Below are 22,800 nucleotides of genomic sequence, written 5' to 3'. Positions count from 1 at the left end.
TGAAGGATTTCCTTGCTTGTTGGTATAAAATAACAAGCGAATCCTTACCCCCTTTTTTTATTTGCGCAGAAATCGTTGCCCAGAAAAAAAGGGTCTCACTCATTTTAACCCATTTTTATATAACTCTTTGGAGACTGAGGAACCATCCATCGCATTGCATGATGCGTAACATGGGGAAATGTGATGCTGAAAATGCCACAATTCACTCCTGCAGGGAGCCCCAGAATGTACACTTATCCCCTTCTGGTGTTTTTAAGGTTATGCGTAGTGAGGATTGTAGCCATGGTTAACTTCAGCACTACCTGAAAGCTGCTCAGAGATTCCCACCTAGAGCTATGCATTGTCACTGTTGCATATGTCGTAAATAAATGTATTGATGCAGTTTCTGTTGTTTTGAAAAGGATGAACCACAGCAAACCAAATGATTTCACCATATTTTGGTAATTCAGCTTCTGTTGTTGCATGCTCATTTCGTCTCCAGGAGCCTCCTGCGTGCTGTGTAGTCTGTGCAATAGATTGGTCCTGTGTTTGACGTGTGGATGGTCTTTCCTAGAGGTTGTTGATGCTGAACGGGTGAACTACTCATCATTGGATCTGGTCTAAGGCATTGAAAGTCCAATTTCTACCTATACATTCATACAAATCGAGCTGTGCAAAGAAGACGGTCAGCCTTTCAACTCTATTCCTCTATGAAACTCCAGTGTCTGATTTGTGTTGAATTGTGCATGTGTCATACCATAGTAGATGCAAGTCCTTGTTTATTTACTGTGAAAGGAATGATGTTGACCTGTCGGGTTTAATCTTCTAGATGTGAGACTGTGCTTAGTGATTTCCGTGAGATATACGTCGCTGAACTGCTATTCTTTACTGTGTCAAAGATGTGATTGATGTACTTGTTATTGTTTGATTGTTTGCAGATTGGTTTTCACTTAGGATTGAGTGTTGTGTTGACCCTCCTGATGGCCGCGAGGGTAAAGGTGCCACTCGATATAGCACTGGGCCATAGAGAGCAGATGCCAGTTTTAATCCTAGACTTCAATTAGCCTTAGCACCTGAGTCAGTGGGAGACGAGTGAGGAATCAGCCAGAGTTATCCTTCCTTGTCACTTCAGTAATTAATCCCTGTTGGAAAGTATGTAAGCGTAGGCTTCGGATGAAGACAGGTTTGGGATTGGCTTTGATACATAGCCAAATGGACTGACCATGATCTAACATATGGGACGTACACACGAGAGAATGTTTAGTGTCTGAAATCATACCCCAGGTTCAACTTTGGGAGAGGTGGAAAACTTGGGTGGCGGGGAGAAAAACAAGTTGCAGTTTATTGTGTTTTACTTCAAATGTGGCTAAACGTTGAGGAAACATCCTGATTTAGCATGTCTCAAATGCGACTGGAGGGTGCAAGCCAGTGAGAGCCGACAACAGTTAGCACACACTTAAGGAAGAAAAATCTTTATATTTATTAAACAAAAGGCTCTCTGGAATTCTTAAGGTAATTGGAACTGTGATAAATCCCACATTTCCAAAATAATTGAGGCAATTTTGCTATTGAATTAGTTTTAATACTACTGTAATAGTTTGGGTACAATTCAGAATGCAGGGAGGGTCTGCCTGGCAGGAGTAATAGAGAGTAGTTTCAGCGTGGCCTTTGGATCTATAATTTAGGGTGAGAGCTCCTTCTTTAAATGCCAGTTAAATTCCCAGTCATTTGAGGTGAGACCGACTATTTAGAAACATAATAACCTGTTTTTTCTGCAATGATCTTTGCGGTGCTACTGCAGCTCTGCTTTTACTGTATTTGTGGTGCGGAAACCGGGGCCTCAGAATACTTTTCATTGCCAAGGCCCTGCATGTGCAGAATACAGTTGTGGTGTGTGTGCTGTGAAACACACTCGCACGCACACACAGCCTGACTGCCTGTAACATACTTCGTAAGACAAGCTACAAAGCATGGTGCTGTTTCAGGTTTATTTCTTTGGCAGCCTTTCTTTTTTGTGTACACGGAAGAAAATCTCCCGCTTCCACCTCCTGTACTATTAGTTGATTTACTTCTAAAACATCAATGTTACGTGAGATTAAGGGAACTCTGGCCTAGCCCTGACCCCAGAGGTGCACTGTGACAGGGCTGTGACACTACACAGTTACAAGCCTCACTTGGTGGCTGGCCAGAGGTGTGCCTGAGCTCACTTGAAACCTAATTTATGAGACTCGTAAAGAATTTGTGAACAGCGGAAACTGAACGTTGCCTGGCTTTGTCTCGGACCGACCCTCTGATTGTGTGCCAGGGCCCAGAGATTGCTGCAGTTCAGCTTTATGGGAGTCGAAGGTGAAATGTGTTTCCCAGCGAGATTCCAGAATGTCAAGTCTTTGAAACCGTCCTCTACCTCCAGATTCGCTATCTCAAATACACTTACAGATCCTACAAACTAACGACTGTGACAGCCAATATGCACACAGCAATGTCCCACAAACAGATCTCAAAATCACTTTCTCTAAAGTTTTTGTGTTTGCATTATTAGTGAAACATAAGTCGTAGAGTGTAGGGGGGGTTGTGTGGGAGGTGAAATCTGAATTTCAATCCTTAGAGTTAGTTCAAAACTGGTGCAACAACCTTAAAATCAAAGTCATTTTTTATTTTTCCCTGGAAGCATGAGCAAAGCTCTGTCTGCCCAGCTCCCAGGGATTTTTGGCAGCTTTTCAGTTTTGTTGTCCATATTATTGATGAGGACATCAAATTTTATGCTTCATGACGAATTCCTGACGTTGTCCAAAGTGGGTACAGCATTGAATTGGAGATATTTTTAGTCCATTTCTTTCCATTATTTATCGATTTCATATAGGGATGTTCGTAATACACCACATTCTGGGTTATAGCTGAAGGAAAATGGGACAGGGTCACTGTGTGCCAGGAGCTGGTTTGAGATTGACTTGCTTTGTTTTTGGAAGCCACATTTCATCACACCGTATAGTTTCAGATGTTTTTATTCAGATCTGCCTTTGTTGAGTTACTCCCTGTAAGCAGGGACTCCTTGGAGCTGAATTGGCCCCAAGGCAACGTGCTTTGCAACAAAATATTGGAATTGAGTCAATCTTCTGTGGTGGTCTCAGTAGTCGGGTTCCTTGCCAGGAAGGAATTCTAGGACACTGCTGATGAAAGCACAGCAGTCCTGGCTCATCAGCAAGACTTGGGAGGGGCAGGCCGATCACTGAGGCAGGGAAACTTCCCACTCAGTTCCTGTTATCCCTGTAAGCCAAAGCCCTAACGGGTAGGACAGCCCTAGCTCTGATTCGCAAACTATGCAGTTTTAGTTCATTAAACTCCAGCAGTACCTCAACTCACACTCTGGGGTACCCAAGCCTTGGCTCTTTCCAAAGTGCACCTAATACTCTCTGCAATCAGGTAAGCAAGGTGCATCCCTCCAGGGAGAGAGTGCTGATTCCATTCCAAATGCAATAATTTTCATGTATAGGTGGCATACATATGTGGTACTCTCAGTCTGGCTTGGATTATCGTAAGCATGGTGATGGGTAGTGGCATGTATCATGCACTCCGCTGACCCAATTACTCAAACCAATTCACCTTTGGTGGAGACCGCAAAAGGTCATTGTGATAGCAGCAATGAATTGGTGTTGGCTTTTAATATAATTGTGCAAGTTTAACCCAATTTTCTTTCTGACTAACATGCCCTCTTGTCCTCCAGACGCTCATAAGGTACTGCTGCAGATTTCTGTGGATCCCAGTGAACAGATCTGCAGCAGTACAGAACATGCTGAAAACAACATAGCCATTGGCAGCCTGACCATCCGGAAACTGACTACTTGGGCGGACTTATCGAGAGCTGTAACAGCTGCAGTCACTAACCATTTCAGAACGGTCATGGATGGATGGGGAGCTGAGGATCCGGCGCTTGTGAGCAATACTGAACACAGTTTTAGTTCAAGCGATGTGTCTGCTGTGGAAATAGGTGTGTGTTTGCATAGAAACGTGTAGTGTGTGGATGCCTCTTTTACTCTCCGCCACCCGCATTGTGAAGTATTGTTTTGCGTGATAAGAGTCAACCTATTCTCATCACAGTCACGGTTATAAAACAAAACATCAGCATGTTCCACTTTCTGAAACACACTGAGACTAAATAGTTTGAAATGTTTCCTTACTCTCCTGACCAAGGGAGTTTCTCTCTCCCGGTGTCCTGACCAACAATCCCCCAGGTAAAATTGGTTGTTCATTTCAAAGGTGTTTTGGGGTATGGATGTGTGCAAAATTGTACAGTAAAATCCTGTGAAGCGCTTTGACGTATCTTGACAATGTGATAAGGTGCTGTATCAAGTGCAAGGATTGTTACCCATAAGTTTTAAATAGGCTGCAGGATGCAACAGCTTTGTCTCACATGGCTTCTGTTAAAATGTAGGTGAGTAGACTCATTGAGACAGTGAAGAGTTCACAGCTGTCAGGAAGAGGAATGTCACCAGGGATGAACTGTACCAAAATTATATCAATTGTCTTATCATCTCATCGCGATTGTCCCTTTAGTCACCTTAGCACAGAACAAACTTGGCAATGTCACATGCAAACCAGGGTAAGATCTGGACCGGTCCTTAATCTGTTGCAAACTGCCTGACCAACCGTTAGACTAGGGGAAAGGTCAGCACAATATGGAGATACTATGAAAGCATTACATCCAGACGTTTGTGGAATAGTTTCTGATCAAAGCAAGATTGAAAAACTGTTGTCATTCCCTTAGGATTGCAGCAGAGTGTATGCAACTAGATGAAAATGTTATGTGGTGCATGTGTAACTATACAGATGCACTGTGATGTGAATTAATGTGTGTTCTGGCCTCTAAATTGCTTAGAAATCCTGCTGCAGAACTGCAAACCCTCCTTTTCCTAAACCCTTGTAAGCAGTATCTGCAGTAATAACACCGTAGCCTCTCAGTCTTCAATGTCATTTCAGCTGCCCCGCAAGCAAGTACTGCAGAAAATAATGAGAGATGGTGCAGAAAAGAATTAGGCTTGAATTGAATTTTAAGATTAACATGACAGCTATAAACCATTAAAATTTGCCTCTCGTGGCTATAATGCCATCTGGCCTCCAAGGATTGATTTGTCTCATCATTCCCAGCTTTTCAAAATTTGATTGTATATCTATATCTAAGGCATTCCTTACTTCCATAATTTTTTTATATGAAAAAGAACTTAATTCGAAATACTTCCAAAACAGATAAAGGAGTTCAACTGCAAGCTATTGTGGTTCTGGGGTTTTATGAACACAATAGGTAAAATTCCACCATCGTCTAGATTTATTCTTTTTATTATTAATGTCGAACAGTATTTTAAAGCAGCTACAATTTCGTAAATTCTCAACTACAACCTGAATTCTGAAGCCAGTGTTCCTTACTTCTTAAAAGAACTTGCTTTAAATTTAAGGCCATGTTTAAGAATTTGCCAACTTCTGGAATTGTGAAATAATACTACTGCTGATAATAATTAATATTCATACAATAATAATCCTTACATTTGGTATGGGAGGACCTCTTAAAGCACTTTATTGGATTTACTGTAAAGTGTAGTGTGTTTTGTTGGCAAACTCTTACATTAATGGAATGAATTGAAACCCAAGTGGAATTTTACCCCAACAGTGCACAGGTAGAGAGTGCCATCCCTCAGACTGACTGAGGCTGTTCATTTATTTCTAGCATGTTTATTCAGCTTTATTTACAAGTCTTAAGATAAATACAGAGCATAAAATGAAGTTTGTGAATGAATCCTGTCCTTGTATAGGCTTGTGATGAATAAATACGCGCTGGACAATTGTCCCACAGCTGACCTTCTGAAGGATTCATTGCTTTCTGGTTGCATTTGAAGTCTGCTCAACAAGTTCCTTCTACATTTGCATGAATTGTGCTGCTAATTGGAACAACTTGTGAAGATATAGAGTGCCCTGGATCACCAACTGGCATTTCTAGTTTTGTGACCTCTGTTGCTTGAAGTCAGTGGATGATGGTGTTTATTTAGGTCAAGCCATTGCTTTTGTGTGATATTCATTTGAACAGCAACTTTATGCTGTGTTGGTGGGAAGGTAGGATCCTCTGGGAGGATGAGATGGTATGGATCAAAGGGCCATTTTCATCCAAACGAATCTTGATCTCGTGACTATTTATGTTTCTTTGATTCCAGTTGAAGTAGACTTACTGTGCCTCCTTCCATTCACCAATTGATCTGCTGGTTTGTATTTTTTGTCTACTGGCATCCCATACGACAACAACAAATTTCATTCATATAGTGCTCCTCACGCACGGTAACATCCCAGAGCGCTTGCCAGTGGCGGTGCACGACACCAAGCCAGGAGGAGGGTTAGTTGACCATAAGCACAGTCGAAGAGGAAGGTTTACAGGTGCATCCTGAAGATGGGGAAGGAGGGGGCAAGGTGGAGGGATAGAGGAAGAGTGTTCCAGAGTTTCGGGGCATAGTGGCTGAAAGAGCAACCACCGTTGATGCAATGGAGGCTATGAGGGACATGCAGAAGGCCGGAGCCAGTCGAGCGGAGCTAGCGAGTTAGGGGTAAGCAGATCGGAATGTTAGGGAGGTGCCAGGGCATGAAAGGATTTGAAAACGAGTGTGAGGGTCTTGAAATCAATTTGTTCAACGATTGGGAGCTAATAGAGCCTGGCTAGAACTGGTGTGATGGGGGTGCGGAGTTTAGTGCGGGTGAGTACGCGGGCGGCGGAGTTTTGAATCATCTGGATGTGCATGGTGGAGCAAGGGAGACCTGCGAAGAGGGCATTTGAAAAGTCGAGTAGGGAGGTACTGAATGTATGGACGATTCAATTGCCTTGCTAGAAACAACAACAACAGCAAATTACATTTGTATTGTATCTTCACGTCAGGAGTGGGTCCCAAGTTGCTGCACGGTTAAGGATTTGGACCCCAGCTGGGGGTTGGGATCAGGTGGGGTGGAGGGAAGGAAAGGTAGGGGTAGGAAGGTGGCCAAAATGCACGGTCGAAGAGAAGCGTCTTGAGATATGCCTTGAAGGAGGCAAGCGAGAGAGCAAGGCGAAGGGCCTGTGGGTTGGAGTTCCAAAAGGTGGAGGCAGAGAGGCTGAAGGGCTCACCGCTGATGGTCTGGCAGGCTGGGTGGGGGACGTGACGCAGACTGGAGCCTGCTGAGCAGAAGGAGCGGACAGGTTGATATGTGGTTAGAAGGTCACAGAGGTAGAAAGTAACAAGGTCATGGAGAGCTTTGAAGGCGAGGATGAGGATTTTGAACTCTATCCTCTGATGGATGGGCAGCCAGCAGGGCTGGGCGATGGTGAGGGCGATAGGGTCACAGAGCCTGGAGTAGGAGAGGACATGAGCTGCAGAGTTCTCGATGATCTGCAGCTTGTGGAGAGAAGAGTTGGGAAAGCCGACAAGCTGGGAGTTGGCGTAGTCAAGCCTGTGTGTAATAAATGTGTGGATGAGAGTTTCGGCAGCCTGAGGGGAGAAGCAGTGGCAGAGCCGGGCGATGTTGCGGAGGTGGGGGAAGGCAGAACGGGACATGGCATGGATGTGGGGTAGAAAGGACAGTTGAGGGTCAAACCAGACACCAAGGTTCCAGACTGGCTTAGTAAGGTGGAGTGTGCATCTTTGGATGGTGATGCTGTCAGCGCCGGAGGTGCTGACGGGAGCCAATCAGCAGAGCCTCGGTCTCGTTGATGTTCAACTGGAGAAAGTTAGCTCTCATCCAGGACTTGATGTCTGACAGACATTCTGTCAAGACAGCAGTGGTCCTGGAGTCGAGGCTGGAGACCCCATGTCTGTGGATGATAATGATAAAATAATAATAATCCTTGCATTTGATATAACGCTTTTCACGTCCTCTAGACATTTCAAAGCACTTCGCAAAATATACTGTAAACTGAATTACTGTATATTTGTGGACAAAACACATAGCCAATTGTGCACGGCCGCATGTACCAGGTGAAGAGGAGAGGACCAAGGACAGAACCCTAAAGAACACCATTAAAAGACAAACCATAAAGAGAGAACGAAATCGATATAGACTTAAATTGTTTTTGCATGTTATGACCCAAATGGCTGCATCTTATTGAAACATATAAGATTCTTAAAGGGCTGGATAAAGTAGACACTGGGGGTCTGTTTCCCCTGGTAGGAGAATCTATAACCAGGGGTCACAGTCTTAAAATTAAGGGTCAGCCTTTTAGAATAGAGTTGAGGAAACATTTCTTCACTCAGAGGGTAGTGAATTTATGGAATTCACTACCCCAGAAGACTGTAGATGCTCAGTCCTTGAACATCTTCAAGGCTGAGACTGATAGATTTTTAAAAAACAGAGGGATTAGGGGATATTGGGATAGGGCAGGTAATTAGAGTTAGGTCTGAAGATCAGCCATGATCTTATCGAATGGCAGGGCAGGCTCGAGAGGCCGAATGGCCTACTCCTGCTCCTAATTCTTACGTTCTTATGTTCTTATTTTCTAGGGATGTCACTGACGAACCACAAGACAAGTTAGAGCAATAACTTTAATTTCACTACGGCAGTGAGTGCAAATTGTATCATACATTGACAACCCAGATGAGCGTAAGGATTATTCATTGGGTTGGAAGGTAGAAGAATCTGCTTTTTCAGTTGGGAAACCCAAACGATATGTCTGAAATTTCAACTAGTTTTCCTGCAAGACCATTTTGTCTTAAAAGCCAATACTATCGAATTGTGGAAAATTCCCAAATTAGGTTCGGTTTGGAAGACTGTCTTCCGTAGTTTTTAAAAGACCTGTCGTGTAAACTGAGACCAAACAGAACAATATTTTCACAATTTTGCCCGATCTTGTTTTAAGTTTTAAGACAAATGGTCTTTCTGGCTAAGAAGAGGTGGAATTTGGGGTCAGAAAAGTCATGGTATAGCTGTGTTGGGACCTGCATTTGATAGGGGCAGCCAAACTGACTCAACCAATTGCAAGTTATTAGCCTAATATCAATAACGTGTAGAATGCTGTAATTTAAATGCTTTGAGATAGCTTTCTGACATGAAAGGCGATATATAAGTCTAAATTGTATCATTTATTCCAAAGACAGCTTGGGATGTAACTGCAAAGCAGTAACTTAGAAAACAGCCAGGAAGGTTCAGAAAGGGAAGTCTCCTTAATAATAATAATAATACTTGCATTTGATATTTGATAATGTTATAGGTCTAAATCAGCCTCATCTAAGACACACTCCCTGAGATGCGGCTGATTTAGATGTTCAAAAAGCTTTTTGCCAAGAGCTCCACATGAAAGATGACTAATTAAGCTAGAAGCCACTGGAATCCAGTTTGAAGCATGGCACCTCATAGGAACCTAGTTAAAAATAGGAAGCCGAGAGGGCTGGTGAGAGATGTAGTGTCATATTGGAGGAAAGGTGTTGAGTTGTCCATAAAGCGATGATGCTTTTGCTCATTTTGTGTACGCTGCATGAGTGACCTGGATACTGAAACCAGAAGTAATCTGTTCATATTTATCATAGCGGTATAGATGCAAGGTGCAGTGAATGGTTTTAGGTTATCTTATGATTGTTGTATATCGACCTATATCAATGCAAATTGTCAGGAGTGGGGAAAGCTTACAGCCATTCTGCCCCAGTTCTCTGGAACTCCATCCCAGGATCCCTCTGACTCCCTCACTCCCTCTGTTTCTTGAATTAGCATCTCAAAATGCATCTCTTTGTCTGCACTTTCGTTCATCTTTCCCCTCCCCACTCTCTATGGCTCCTCCTCTCAGCTCGGATCTCCAGCAAGCAGCGTGAAGTGCTTTGAGATGCCTCTTTATAAAAAGGAAATTGTATTCGATGTAGAGCAATTGATATGTAACGCTGCTGAATGTAAAGTATTCCAGATGGGTTACAATTGTTGGACTCCAGTGTACAATAAATGCCATGGAATTAGAGAAGGGAGACATGAGCCTCACTTATTCTGCTGGAACAATTCATGTTTGCTCCCAGTAGCGGTGGGATTTGGAGCAGGAACTGGATTTATATTTCCCGTTCTACATTGGTTCTAGCCAAGGGTCATGATGATCTCTGTGTTATTGACACCTGGAGCTGATTCCCTTTGTAAAATGTGTTCACGGAGCCAGAAATACAACCATCTCTTTAATAGCACAGGAAAGCATTGAATGTTTACACTTAGAAAACATATAGTGTGAATTTTGCATGGTTTCCAGTTTAATTTGTAAACTTACTCATTTGGCTTCTTTATAACCAGCCTCCATGTACAGTGAAACCTTGATTATACACCAGAATATTGGCGGATAATTGAAACACCACTTATTCCCAGACTTTACGAGATTATATTTTCTTTTGTTTTCCCTAACCCGAGTGAATTAGAAATTGTTTCTTTTTTTTCTTAAACAAGCTAAGTTAAAGCAAATGACTTTCCCCACAATTTAACTTCAAACGACTTTTTTTCTGGCTTCTCATTTCGTGTAACTGTTTTCAGCAGCAAATAAGCGCATGTTTTGTATCAAACTCAATAGAAATGCCAACTTATGCCTGAGTGAGCTGAGAGCCACTAGCCTGACTGCTGGGTAGGGTACCCTGTGCTTTTGTGTGTTGCTTCAAGGTAGTGAGATCGCAGGGCAAATTCTACACAGCCAGAAAGCCAGATTGTAGCAGAACTGCTTCTAACTGAATCAGTCCGTCCTTTTTACATTCTGCTACGAACGTAAAGAGGCGCAGGCATAAAGGAGCTGTGTTAACAAGCAACAATCTATTTAACAGGAAATGAATTTTGGATGCCAGGACAGTCGTTAACAGCCTCCCCATGGTCACTGATTGATTGGAGCCAAAATAGTTACATCACAGTGTTCTTAAGTGGTAAGTCCCTGCTGCTGTTGTGGCAGTTTTATCCTTCTTTTTAGGGCAGAATTCTTGTTAGCAATTGCAGAAGGCCTGTTTTCTTATTATCCTACCCTGTGTGGGCACATTGGATGTAATTGAATGCCTGTGATTTTCGCTTGCAATATTTAGACAGGAACTTCATCAAGATGCAATTTGTAGTTTTTGAGCTGGTGCCAGTTCTCTGGCATTCCATCCCGAAGTCCCTCTGGCTCACCTCTCCCTTCCTACTTTCAAAGCTCGCATGGAGACTTACCTCTTTGACCGTACTTTCGGTCATCTTTCTACCACCCCACACACACCCCCTTCAGCTTTCCTCTCCCTCCCCTAGTCGGGTGCCTAACCATCTGCTTAAAGCCCTTTGAGGTTCCTTTCTGGTGTGAAAAGCAATATCTAAGTGTAAATTGTGTGTGCACACACATGTGGGTGTGTTTGTATTGCTACTTTTCATCCTATTACAACAACAACAACCAGATTACATTTGTATAGCACCTTTCACGTCGGGAGAACGTCCCATTTCAGCATTTCAGACCTGAACTGGGGTCAGGGGAGTGAAGGGAGGGGAGGGAAAGGGGGTTGGCCGATTGGATGGTCGAAGAGGAGGATCTTGAGGCGGGACTTGAAGGAGGCTAAGGAGGGGACGAGGCGGAGTGACTGGGGGATGGAATTCCAGAGGTTGGGGGCAGAGTGGCTGAAAGCTATCCCGCCAATGGTGGGGCGGGTGGGGCGGGTGGGTCGGGGGACGTGGAACAGGCCAGAGCCGGCTGAGCGGAGGGAATGGGCGGGTTGGTAGGGGGTTAGGAGGTCGCAGAGGTAGGGTGGGGCGAGGCCATGGACGGCTTTGTATGTGATCCTGGTCCTCACATACTCAGGCAGATAGAGTAGAAATCAGCTTGCTTGGCAATTGCCATGAACATGCCATGGCCTAAAGCTTGTGTACATGGTTCAAGATGTATGTTTGCTGTATAAACACTGCTGTGTCTTTAACAGGTGTACAGGACGGCTGTCTTGACAGTGTCGCTTATGGTTCTCTCATCCCTCTTCATACGTTGCAGAACTACCTCAGGCTGGTATGTTAAGAGTAAACCATACATCTTATTTGCGTTCGAAGTCAGTGCAGATCACTGTCAATGGGTTTAGACCTTTGTTTTCATATGGTTGATGCATGAAAGATATCTAAATAAACTGAGAGCTGCAGGAATCCAGGGTGAAGCCTGGGAGATGGTGGAGCTGGAATCTTTCATCTTTCAGGAAGGGCCAAGTACCTGACATACAGTATAAACTTGTCTCTTAATCCCCTCAAATCTGGGTCACAGTTTGGAAATGCTAATCACTGAGTTGCAGTATTTCTGCAGCAGGAGGTTAACAACAGCTTCTCCCACGCTGATTCATAACATGTAACTAACAGCAAATCCTTGTTTGTGAAACCGATCTAAGAGAGAGAGAACGAAAGAGATAGAACGAGAGAAATAAAGGGTTGTGATTGCACAGAGGGCAATCTGATCACTGATTTATTTGGTGTGGAATCTCATCTCCATCAAGCTACTCTCACAGTTTGACTCCTCCTGACCCCCTGTGAAATTGCAGCCTTCTTACTCCCTCCCAGGTAGCCATTATTCTCTATAAATGGCACTTTCTATCCATTGTAAACACATCTCATATCATTATCTTCCAACCTGAAAGGCCAGCCCATGCATCACCTCCCTCCTTGCCTCGCGCTCTCCCTCGCCTAACCCTTAGTCAGGGTTTGTTTCAAGACGTATATCTTTGACTGTGCTTTTTAGTCATTTGGAACAGGTTGTCAGGAAGGATGGTTGAGGCCAGGAAACTGGATAAAAGAATGATTGAAGCCCATGTACTGAATTGCAATCTTAAATTCAATTTCAGCCATTTGTCCCATGTAATTAGGCTAAGCATATTTAAGCTTGCTCAAATAATAATTTATATCAATCATTTATTTATTCAGAGAGCTTTCTGTAACTCATGCAATGTGCTGGGAGCATCATAGGGACGTGAACGTGCTGCTCATACTGTGGCCACTGGGTGGAGTAGTTGCGTTAATTACAGAAGTTTATCAATTTTTTAAAAAATTGATTATCTTTTAAGAAAATGCAGATAATTTACAAAATAAAAGTCCAGTGATCGGTGTATGAGACGTTCAGTTTTGTGGTACAGGAGCTGCATGGCACTATTCAAAAAGAGCAGGCTGTCCTGGCCAACAATCCCGCAATTTAAAAATGGAAATTCACTTCAAGGCTATTTGTAGGATATTACTGTGTACAAAATTGGCTTCTGTGTTCTGCCTCAGACAGTCACTATATTTTGCAGTAAAACTCTGTGAAGCACTTTGAGTCGGCCTCCTGATATGAAAGCATTTCACAGGCGTAACGAAATATAAGGATTATTATTATTGGTAACGCTCACCTTTGTCACTTATGGAAAATTGGGCTCTGGACCAGTCTATGATTCTCTATCATTCAGACACCTTTGTTGGCAATTGTGTAGCCTCATTGCATGACCATAGTGTATTATGTACCACAGTAATCTTGAACCAGCACGTATTTTATTTGCAATTGCTTTCCCCTGCACTGACAATTTGAAGACCTTGAGAATCCAAGGTTAGTGGCACAAACCACCTTCGCTTGAGCTACCTTGTTTTATTTGCTTGTTCTCTTCAGCCTTGGTGGTGCACTGCTTTGTGGGTCTTCCTCACATGAGCGCTTGGTAAAAAAGATTCAGCATTGCCCTCTTCTGGCAGGACCATTACATTGCACAGTCATCAACAACAGCAGCAATGTCGATCCAGTTATTGCATGACCTGCAGAGATTCTCTTCTGGAAGATTTAAGTTCTGAAATTTCTGTTTTTTTTAGCCTTAAGACTATCATCTTAAAATTAAATGTCATGCAGAATTCAGGAAAACTCTTAGAAATTCAATTTCTGTTTGGAAGCAACAATAAGATTAATAATAATCTTTACTTTTGCTATAGGAGGACGTCTCATTTAACAGGATATTCAGCAAAGTGGAGTAATTGTGTGATTTATAGACAAACGGGCTGTCAATTTACACACAACAATATGAAGCTTCCTTTGCCTGACTGTAGATTACTCACAAGAGTCATTGGCTATCTGGCCCCAAAAAGAAACAACCAAAACTAGAATTTGCCATAAACTTAATGCTGTTACACTAACATTCCTCCCTGTTACCTGCCCTTTCCAAAACTAGAAGCAATTGGGGATACATAACAAATAACTCTTGTTTTGTCCAATGACTGTTTCATGAGATTTCTGGCCTCGTCACAAAGGGATGTTATAGGCTGCAGTGTGTTGCTTTACTATTGGTTATGATGAGAAAAGCTACCTTGGATATTCTGATAGTCTGATTTTTAAAAATCATGAAAAATAATGGCATATCAGAAGGCAGAGCAACAAGAAACAGCTGGTTCTAGATGCATCAATCAGATTATATAGTTTCCGCACCCTACTGATATCTGTCTTGTTCTCATCCCTCAACATCCACAACACTCTTCCAAAAAGCTAACCATAAGTGATGATTTATTCATCTCTGTCAATAGCTCAGCATTAAATCGTTACCTCTTTGACATTTCAACTCACCCTGTACCTAACACTTCAGTGCTGAGTGCCAGCAGAGAGTAATGCAGAAATTACTTTGTCCCCAGTAGAAATGCATACTGACCGGGTGTTTAAAGCTTTAATGAAGTTTTGACAAATCCTTTATATATTTCCCGTGATGGGGATCATGCAGAATAATAACGTTCAATGCAATTTTGGAAATCTTGCCCCTTAATACATGTGGTCCTTTGGATATTCACTACAGTATGTACCAAAGCTATTGCTCGTGTTCTGTCTTGAAAAATTCCCATATGGTGCAGTGGATTATATCTTAGTTATTTGTGAAGCTGCGTTCTCTCTTGAGGAAACTGCTTCACCGTGACATTCGGATATCAGTGTGAGAAAGGTCTATTCCCACTGTGCCTGTTCAGCGTGTTTAATGAATTAATGAGTTTTCATGGAACCTTTCCAAAAACCTGTTATCCTTTTGTTGCACCGAATGTCAACCTAATGTTGTTATATTGTGCATGTTAATTGCCGACCTTCCCGTGCTGTGCGCAACAACTTGCTTTTATATAGTGACCTTCACTTGGGACAAAGCCTCGGAGAGTTTTGCGGAGACAGTGTTAGATGCCAAACCGGGGTGGGGGAGGGGAGAAAGGGAAGTTGACCAAAGGCATGATCAATGTGGTAGGTTTTTAGATAGGATTTAAAGACTGATAGAAAGGGCCAAAACTGAGGGACAGAAGGAGGGAGTTGCAAAGGGTGAGGGTGTGGTTGCCGAAGGTGCAGAGGGAGAGGTGAGGGTGTGGGGGGATGTGCAGCAGGCTCAAGCTTGCTGTCTTTGTAATGCATTCACTGTTGCGATTTTTTTCTGTACTTTTTGTCTTTCACAGGTCGAACAGTATCACAATGTTATCTTTCATGGGCCGGAAGGGAGTTGCCAAGAGCATATAGCACATCAAATAGCAAAGAGTATTAAGGTAAATTGGTTCCATAAATGCATTACAATCACGTTTCTCTGCATCTCGCAATGAATAAAGCATTTATTTCGGGTAATGGAACAGTTGAGCAGGAATCTGACGTTTTGGGCTTTTTTCAAAGTCGAGTTCAAGTTGTTTAGTTGCTCACACAAAGTACCAGGTCACAATGTGGCCACTTATCACCCTATCAGTTTTTGTCACAATCCACTTGGAACGAGTGCTGGACACGGAGGGAGTACTGAGCCTGTACTGAGCTGCAGATTATTACCAGGCGGCTCAGGAAGGTCCGCAGCCATTCCTCCTCCTGTATGACATTGGTGGGTAGCAAAGGCCTTCCAACTGGATGGCTCCCCTCGGGCACTGGCATCTATCACAAAGGCAAAAAACACTGACTACAACCAGCCCACGACTGACTGGTGCACGACAATGATGTTCACTCTCTGCTTTCAGAATGGTGTGAGTCACTTTGCTCTGTGCAATTTCTGATACCACCGGAGCCCTTTGATTGATCATGGCCTTTGTAATTGCTCCCAAATACCCATTATTCACTACATGGCAAACCTTTCAAAACCCCGGAGCCTTTATTGTTTGTTCATGTGTTATGATAAGCCCTGGAGCTCACTTTATAACCCATTAAATACAAGGTCTCAGGACCACAGTGTAACTGTAATGGAACCAGATCTATTTTTTTTACCCATTCTCCTCATTAAATCCCTGACCCATGTCTTAATCATGTGACACTTGTTTTGAACGACGCACACATCAGCACCTTTCCCACATCAATCTCCCTCACTGAACAACAACAACAACAAGATTACATTTGTATAGTGCCTTTCACATTGGGAGGATGTCCCAAAGTGCTGGACAGAGTACAGCATTTCAGACCCGAGCTGGGGTTGGGTGGGGGGGAAGGGAGGGAAGGGGGATGGCCGATGGCATGGTTAAAGAGGAGGTTCTTGAGGCAGAAGGAGGCTAAGGAGTGGGGGCGAGGCGGAGTGACTGGGAGATGGAATTCTAGAGGTTGGGGGCAGAGTGGCTGAAGGCTCTTCCGCCAATGGTGGAAGGGCTCAATGACAAGTTATCCAGAGTAACGAGTTTGGCATATGTATAAGTACATAAATAAATACGGCCGGGATATTGACAGCCTGATGACTTAAGTGGTAGATGCTGATTAAGCCAGGGTCGAGTTATCACCCGAAAGAATTGTACTGTAAAAGCAAGAAAATTCTTACATTTGATATCACTTGAAGGTGTCTCAAAGCTCTTCACAGGATGTTTTCTAAAGTGATGTAAACATACTGTAAACATAAGTAAAAGGTTATGAAGGTAACTCCTAGATAATGTATCTCTAATTGTTCCTTATGATATTTTCTGTCTGTTCACTTTTTCCTTCACAGTATAATACCTTCTAAATATATAAATATACAGCTGTTTATGGGACATTGCTCTGCCCAAATGTCCTCTGTGTTTGGCTACAAATATACAGTCACCACACTTTACAGTGAAATCCTGTGAAACGCTTTAATGAGCCATCTCAATGACATGGTAAGATGCTATGTCAAATGCAAGGATTTTCTTTCATTCACAGTACAATTCTTTCTATCTGCATTTTCCTTCACAATATGTTAATGACATCCTCCTGACATGAAAGATGATATAGAAATTTATTTTATTGTCTTGGACTGTTTTCCAAACTTGCATATTTTCTCTCTCGGTCTCTTCCAAGGCTCATTGTTTCAGAATGTTGCACACTTGAGTGGCAATTGGGGGTTTAATGCTCAAGGTCAAATGTGTCCCAGTGATGCCATTCAGAAGCTGTTGTGGGTTATAACGGAACTCCTAATTATTGACCAGACATTATTTCAGCTGATGGCATCTCAGAACTAACTTGAATTCCTAATTTACTGTCAACATGAGTTGACAGTAAATTAGTACATGACGGAGTCCTGTAGCTCAGTGGTTAGAGTACTCGCTTTGCAAGTGAGACACCTGAGTTCAATTCCAGGCAGGGGGCGAAACCTTGGGCAAGTTTCCTTACTCCACACGCCTAATAATAATCCCTCCAAAACCCAAAACAATAATAAATTGGTCATTTTCAATCTACGACTGTCAGTGGGAATTTGCTGTGCGCAATTGGCTGCCGCGTTCGCCCACAAATATACAGTCAATTCACTTTACAGTGTGTTCTGTGAAGCGCTTTGGGACGTCCTCCCGACGTGAAAAGCGCTATATCAAATGCAAGGATTATTATTATTATTAACATGGGAAACATAAGAAACACTCAAGATTTGGCAATGACTTTGAATTAGGACACTCACTAGAGAGATATCTATTTTCTGGGACGTACGTATTCAAAACTTAATTTCCCCCTTTCCCCATCTCTCTCTCCTCTCTCTCTCTGTTTTCGTTAGACTTACAAAAATAACACTGGCTTTATGAAAGTACAGTTTGTCTGTAAATCATCCCTTTAAGCTTGCTGTGCCACATGCACAACATGTAAATCATCCCTGTGATGCTGGACAAGTTCCCTGTTCTCAGGGCTCAGCTGCTGTTGACCTGGTCACCAGGAGATAAACAGTGGCAGTGCCAGTTGAATTGTTCTGGGTTGCAACCCTCTTTTCCTTTCCGCTTTGTTGCTTTACATCGGCTTCACACCTCTGCACGCAATTGTGTCTCAAAACGTACCTCTTTGACAATGCTTTTTGTCATCTTTCCTCTTCTCCCCCTCCCCTTCCTTCCAGCTCCAATGGCCAACTAGAATTGCCAAACTCTTTAGGACGTCCTGCTGACTTTAAAGGTACTATAAGTGCAAATTTAATCTATTGTAATGGAGAAATCCCCTTGCATAGAAATCCGTTGCTCACTTGTCTTCCTTAGTGATGAATTGAGCTTTATCCTTAGTTCCTTTCTTTTGTACAATGCCCCATTGAAATGGTATTTGTGCAGGTGATTGTAGAGGTGCAGCACTACGAGCTGTTTTGATACTTATTGACAGGCAAAGGGCCCATATTCTACACTGCAATATGTGGAGCTGGAGTTATAAGTTACAATTACACCACTGGTACCCAACACCCGCCTAGTGATACGAGAGTCAGTCGTGGGATGGACATCAATCATTGTAGCTAATAATAATAATCCTTGCAATTTGGTATAACATTTTATCACGTCGGAAGGATGTCTCAAAGTCCTCCACAGGAATTACTGTGAAATGGAGTTACTGTGCATTTGTAGGCAAGTGCGCATATGCTCCCTTATTTAATTTTTAAAATATAAATTGTCTGCTTTGTTCTAAAAATGCTCTTCATCTCTCAACAGCACAAACAAGAAGCCGCCGGCAGCAACTGTGAGATCATTGAAATCGAAATTGATGGAAGTTGTTCAAAGGACCAGTTGGTGGAGTTCTTCATACAAAGTGGTAAGAGACTAATGAGATGCCAATGTGCGATTTACAAAGTTGGGAAATGCCACTTGAAAGATGGTGAGTGCAGGCTTGTTCAATAGCGGAGATGCTCATCACATAAATAGATGGTGTGGAAAGTGTTGAGACATTATTCCACCACTCTTTGGACTACCAAAATCCCTTTGCCTGCTCCTTCTCTCCTTATTTTGCCAGATCCTAGTAAATCTCGTGCCAGCTCTGGTGGCTCCTTGTATTGGCAGCCTCAGAGTTGTGGATCTCAATTGTGAGAGCCCCAGTGTGGTGTGTGAGAGCAGCTGTCTAGCTTGTGTTGCAGAATGAGAGCAGAACATTAAATGGAGATTGTTCTGACATTTTGTGAGTGTGGATGGTGGGGGGGAGGGCGGGGGCGTGAGCGGTGGGTTCTATTTTACTGCTTTAATAGTATTAAAGCAGTGCTGTTATATTCTCAGAATACACCACCAAAATGTTCTTGGCTTAAATTGAAGGAAAACCTTTGTTGCAGTTTGGTTTTATTTAGAGCCAATTAGTATCACAATGAAAGGCTCCGAATTAGAGCCTTCAATCACATTGCTCCTGCTGTCTGGAACTGTTTCCTTTCCTCGCTCTCCTCCCCCTGTACCCCCTGTAAAATAACCCTGCTTTGATCGGACCTTCAGTTACCTTCCTCCCACTTTGCCCAGGTTTCCATGCGGTCCCTGTGACGTACTTTGAGACATTGCCCTAGGTGAAAAAATAATGCTTTAATACATAATTTCAAATTCTTGCTGAGTTGCAACTGGAGCTAAATTGCACCTGACACTCATTGTCGAAAGCCAAAACCTGGAGTGAGGAGAGAAATGTTGAAGGACACTTGTACATGTCTTTACAATAATGTTGTTGATGCTTTTCAACAGCTACACTTCAATTATCCACCAGCAGCAATTGTTTCATTAATGCTTCCTGTTGCACTCATAATGGTATGCACTTCTGTATCATTTTCCCCCTTAGTCTCTAGTATCGTATCAAATCTCTACCTACAGTAGGTACCAGCACCCCAGTGCTCGTCAATATCCAGATTACTGATCAGGTCTGGCAGACTGCTAAAGCCTGATCAAATCGTCGTTTTGTGAGAAGTGCTGAGCAGTCACTGATGACATGTACACAATTGCTCGTGCCTTCACCCCCTCACTGGGTGTATTTCATCTGACCACTTTATTACAATGTTGGCAGTTTCCTTGGGTGAGTTTGCAAATGATTAAGAAACGAGGCTTGTTAGCAACCTCCCATCACATCCGAAGGACACACCTTCGACAATGCAGTGCTCCCCCCAGCATTGTACTGGAATATCGGCCTAGATATTGTGGGCTTGCCCCCACAACCTTCTGACTCTGAGACCAGAGTGCTGCCAACTGAGCCAGGCTAATTGGTGTATGGCACATTCCAGCACCTGTCCATATATTTATGTGATCTTCATACAATTTCATCTTATTTGTGGTTTGGTGTCCTGGCCAACAAATCCCCAAATAAAACTATCACTTACTCCATGGCTGTTTGAGGATATTGCTCTGCACAAATTAGCTGACACTTTTTCTTATCTTGGCGATGTGCTAAGATGCTATATCAAATGCAAGAATTAATATTGTTATTTCTCTCATACATTTGGGGTTGTTTTAGTCGGTAGAAAAGCTATAGACACGGATGTCATGAAGTGCAATCTTTTCTTAAAGTGAATAGAGCTGGATTTGAAACAAGTCCTGTCGATTTCTATTCCAGGTGTCTTGGTCCCTTTGAAGCAGGCTTCTATCAGTCAGCAAGTTACCGTTGTCCTCATGAGAAATCTGGAGAAACCTGCCTCACTTTCTGAGTTTCTGGGTGAGCTGCTCGATGCACTGGAAAACCGAGGTGCAGGAAACCCGTTCACCTTCCAGCACGGTAAAGCTCACTGTCCATCTTACACTCTGTTAACTTTCCTTTCTACGTCAACCAAGGTGACGTGCTTGGCTACTGAATATAAGAATTGGGTCAACTCTCTCTGATGGTCTTGGTAATTTGCTTCCTGAGCCAGAGAGGCCTGCAGTACTCCAGGGCATTGCTGATAACCTCCCAGCCAGGCAGGCTCATTGGTAGGACTTGGAAGGGCAAACTAGTCACTGGGGACAGGGATTTTTCCCAGTCAGCTCCTGTTAACCATGCAAGTCAAAGCCCTGAAGGGTAACATGGGCCTAGCTGGAAGCTTGCCAGGCAGTGTGTACTTTCAAAGTCAAGCATACGGTTTTAGCTGGTAAACCATGTGTGTCAGACACCTGACTGACCAAAACAAAAAGTTTATAAAGCAGAGGTGCTAATACAGCAGTTAGTCCTTTGTGTGATGTTGGCACTGCTGTCATGTCCAGTATTATACAGTATACTGATGTGGAGACATACCCACCAAAGTGCAGTCGGAGGTTTGGACAGGTAATTAGTGCTGGTTGTGAGGACTCTCACGCCTTAGGTATTTTTCAGGACTTGGAAGCCAGAAGATTTTGAAGTTAGGCAGAAATCTGAAAATAAGTTTCATCAATTTTGTTTTGGAAATTATAGAATTCTACAAAAAATACAGTGGAAGAATACGTTGGTTATTCAACCCATTATATCTGGTCTGGTGCTGATTCTTCCTCCTCCTCCGCACCATCATCTTCACTGGAGCTTCACTTCTCACTTATTTACCCTCCTTTTTCCCCCCCATATCTTTTATTGTTATTTTGCCTCGGGTTTCTATCCATTGTCACCCAAAAGTGTACAGTGACTCAACTTATAGTATATTCTGTGAAGCACTTTGAGATGAACATTATTATTATTATTCTACCATTTGTAATGTAGACTCAACAAAACGTTTGAATGTTTAGTGAAATTTTCAGTAGGTGTAAAGCTGGTGCAGATTCAATGGGCTGAATGGCCTTCTTTTCTGTTGATTCTAAGTTGAAGAAGGGAGAGAAAAACAAGAACCTTCTGTTGGATTCAATTAATTTTCTCTCCACTGCAAACGAATGGATGGAGCAGGCACTGTAACTTTGTAACAATTCAGCTTTGGAACACTTGGCCTGTTCTACATCTGATATCTGTTGAGTGAACGCCACTCTATCACATTGGAAAATAAATCAAGAAGTCCCTGTACTGGAACTCTCCTGTTGCACGTCCTGTACTTTTTCAAGTGGGCTCATGATGACTTATTAAGACGTATTTATAGATTATTATTTGCTGGTCCATTTGTAGTTGCCTTAGAGTCGTGCGTTGTAATTAAACATTCCTGAGAAGCCAAAAAGGTTCAGTTGGGTCTGGTGAGAGTGCGGTCACAGCTTTCACAACTATTGATTTGTACAATGGGGTCTAACTTGCTCCACTTACAGATTGGACAAGTTGCATTGATAGAGATACCGATTGTGGTAGAGATTATGGTCAGCGGTTTGCTTTCAGCTTGAAACAATACAATACAAATTTAATAATAATAAAATAATAACCCTTGCATTTGATATAGCGCTTTTCACGTCTTCGAGACGACTCAAAGCGTTTCACAGAATATACTGTAAAATGAATTGACTGTATATTTGTGAGCGAAATGCGGCAGCCAATTGTGCACAGCAATGTCCCACAAACAGTTTTGGATTGAGTGACCAAATCATTTGTTTTTTTTAAGGAATATTATTCCTGGAAAAGCGATCCGCCAATCAACTAACAACCGGTTCCCACTTACTGCTAGATAAACAGAGTGAAGAAGTGTGGCCAACATTTCACCCTGCTGGGAATAGAACCATTATTTACATTGTTTACATAGAAATTTACATTTATTTCTTATTATTTATTATTACACGCTTTTCACATCAGGAGCGTGTCCCAAAGTGCTATTCTTTCCCAGCTGAGGAAGAAACCAAAATGTCAGACAAAGAGCCAGGATTTTTGTGCTTCTTGCCTAGATTCAGAAGTCTTTTCTTTCTTTT

The 22,800-nt window shown here is 42.7% G+C and overlaps 1 protein-coding gene across 1 annotated transcript in view; it reads left to right on the top strand.

Annotated features, from left to right (window-relative positions):
- cttnbp2 (cortactin binding protein 2) overlaps window positions 1-22,800 on the top strand; it is a 123,158-nt gene that overhangs the window by 86,836 nt on the left and 13,522 nt on the right. The window contains 6 exon segments of the mRNA XM_042334898.1: window positions 3,701-3,964; window positions 10,755-10,850; window positions 11,862-11,941; window positions 15,340-15,426; window positions 18,742-18,841; window positions 20,600-20,758. Of these exon segments, the coding sequence (XP_042190832.1) occupies window positions 3,701-3,964; window positions 10,755-10,850; window positions 11,862-11,941; window positions 15,340-15,426; window positions 18,742-18,841; window positions 20,600-20,758 (786 nt within the window).

The sequence above is a fragment of the Callorhinchus milii genome, unplaced genomic scaffold (assembly GCF_018977255.1).
Source record: "Callorhinchus milii isolate IMCB2004 unplaced genomic scaffold, IMCB_Cmil_1.0 Scaffold5, whole genome shotgun sequence".
NCBI classification, from domain to species: Eukaryota; Metazoa; Chordata; class Chondrichthyes; order Chimaeriformes; family Callorhinchidae; genus Callorhinchus; species Callorhinchus milii.
This window is presented reverse-complemented; position numbering and strand designations above follow the sequence as displayed.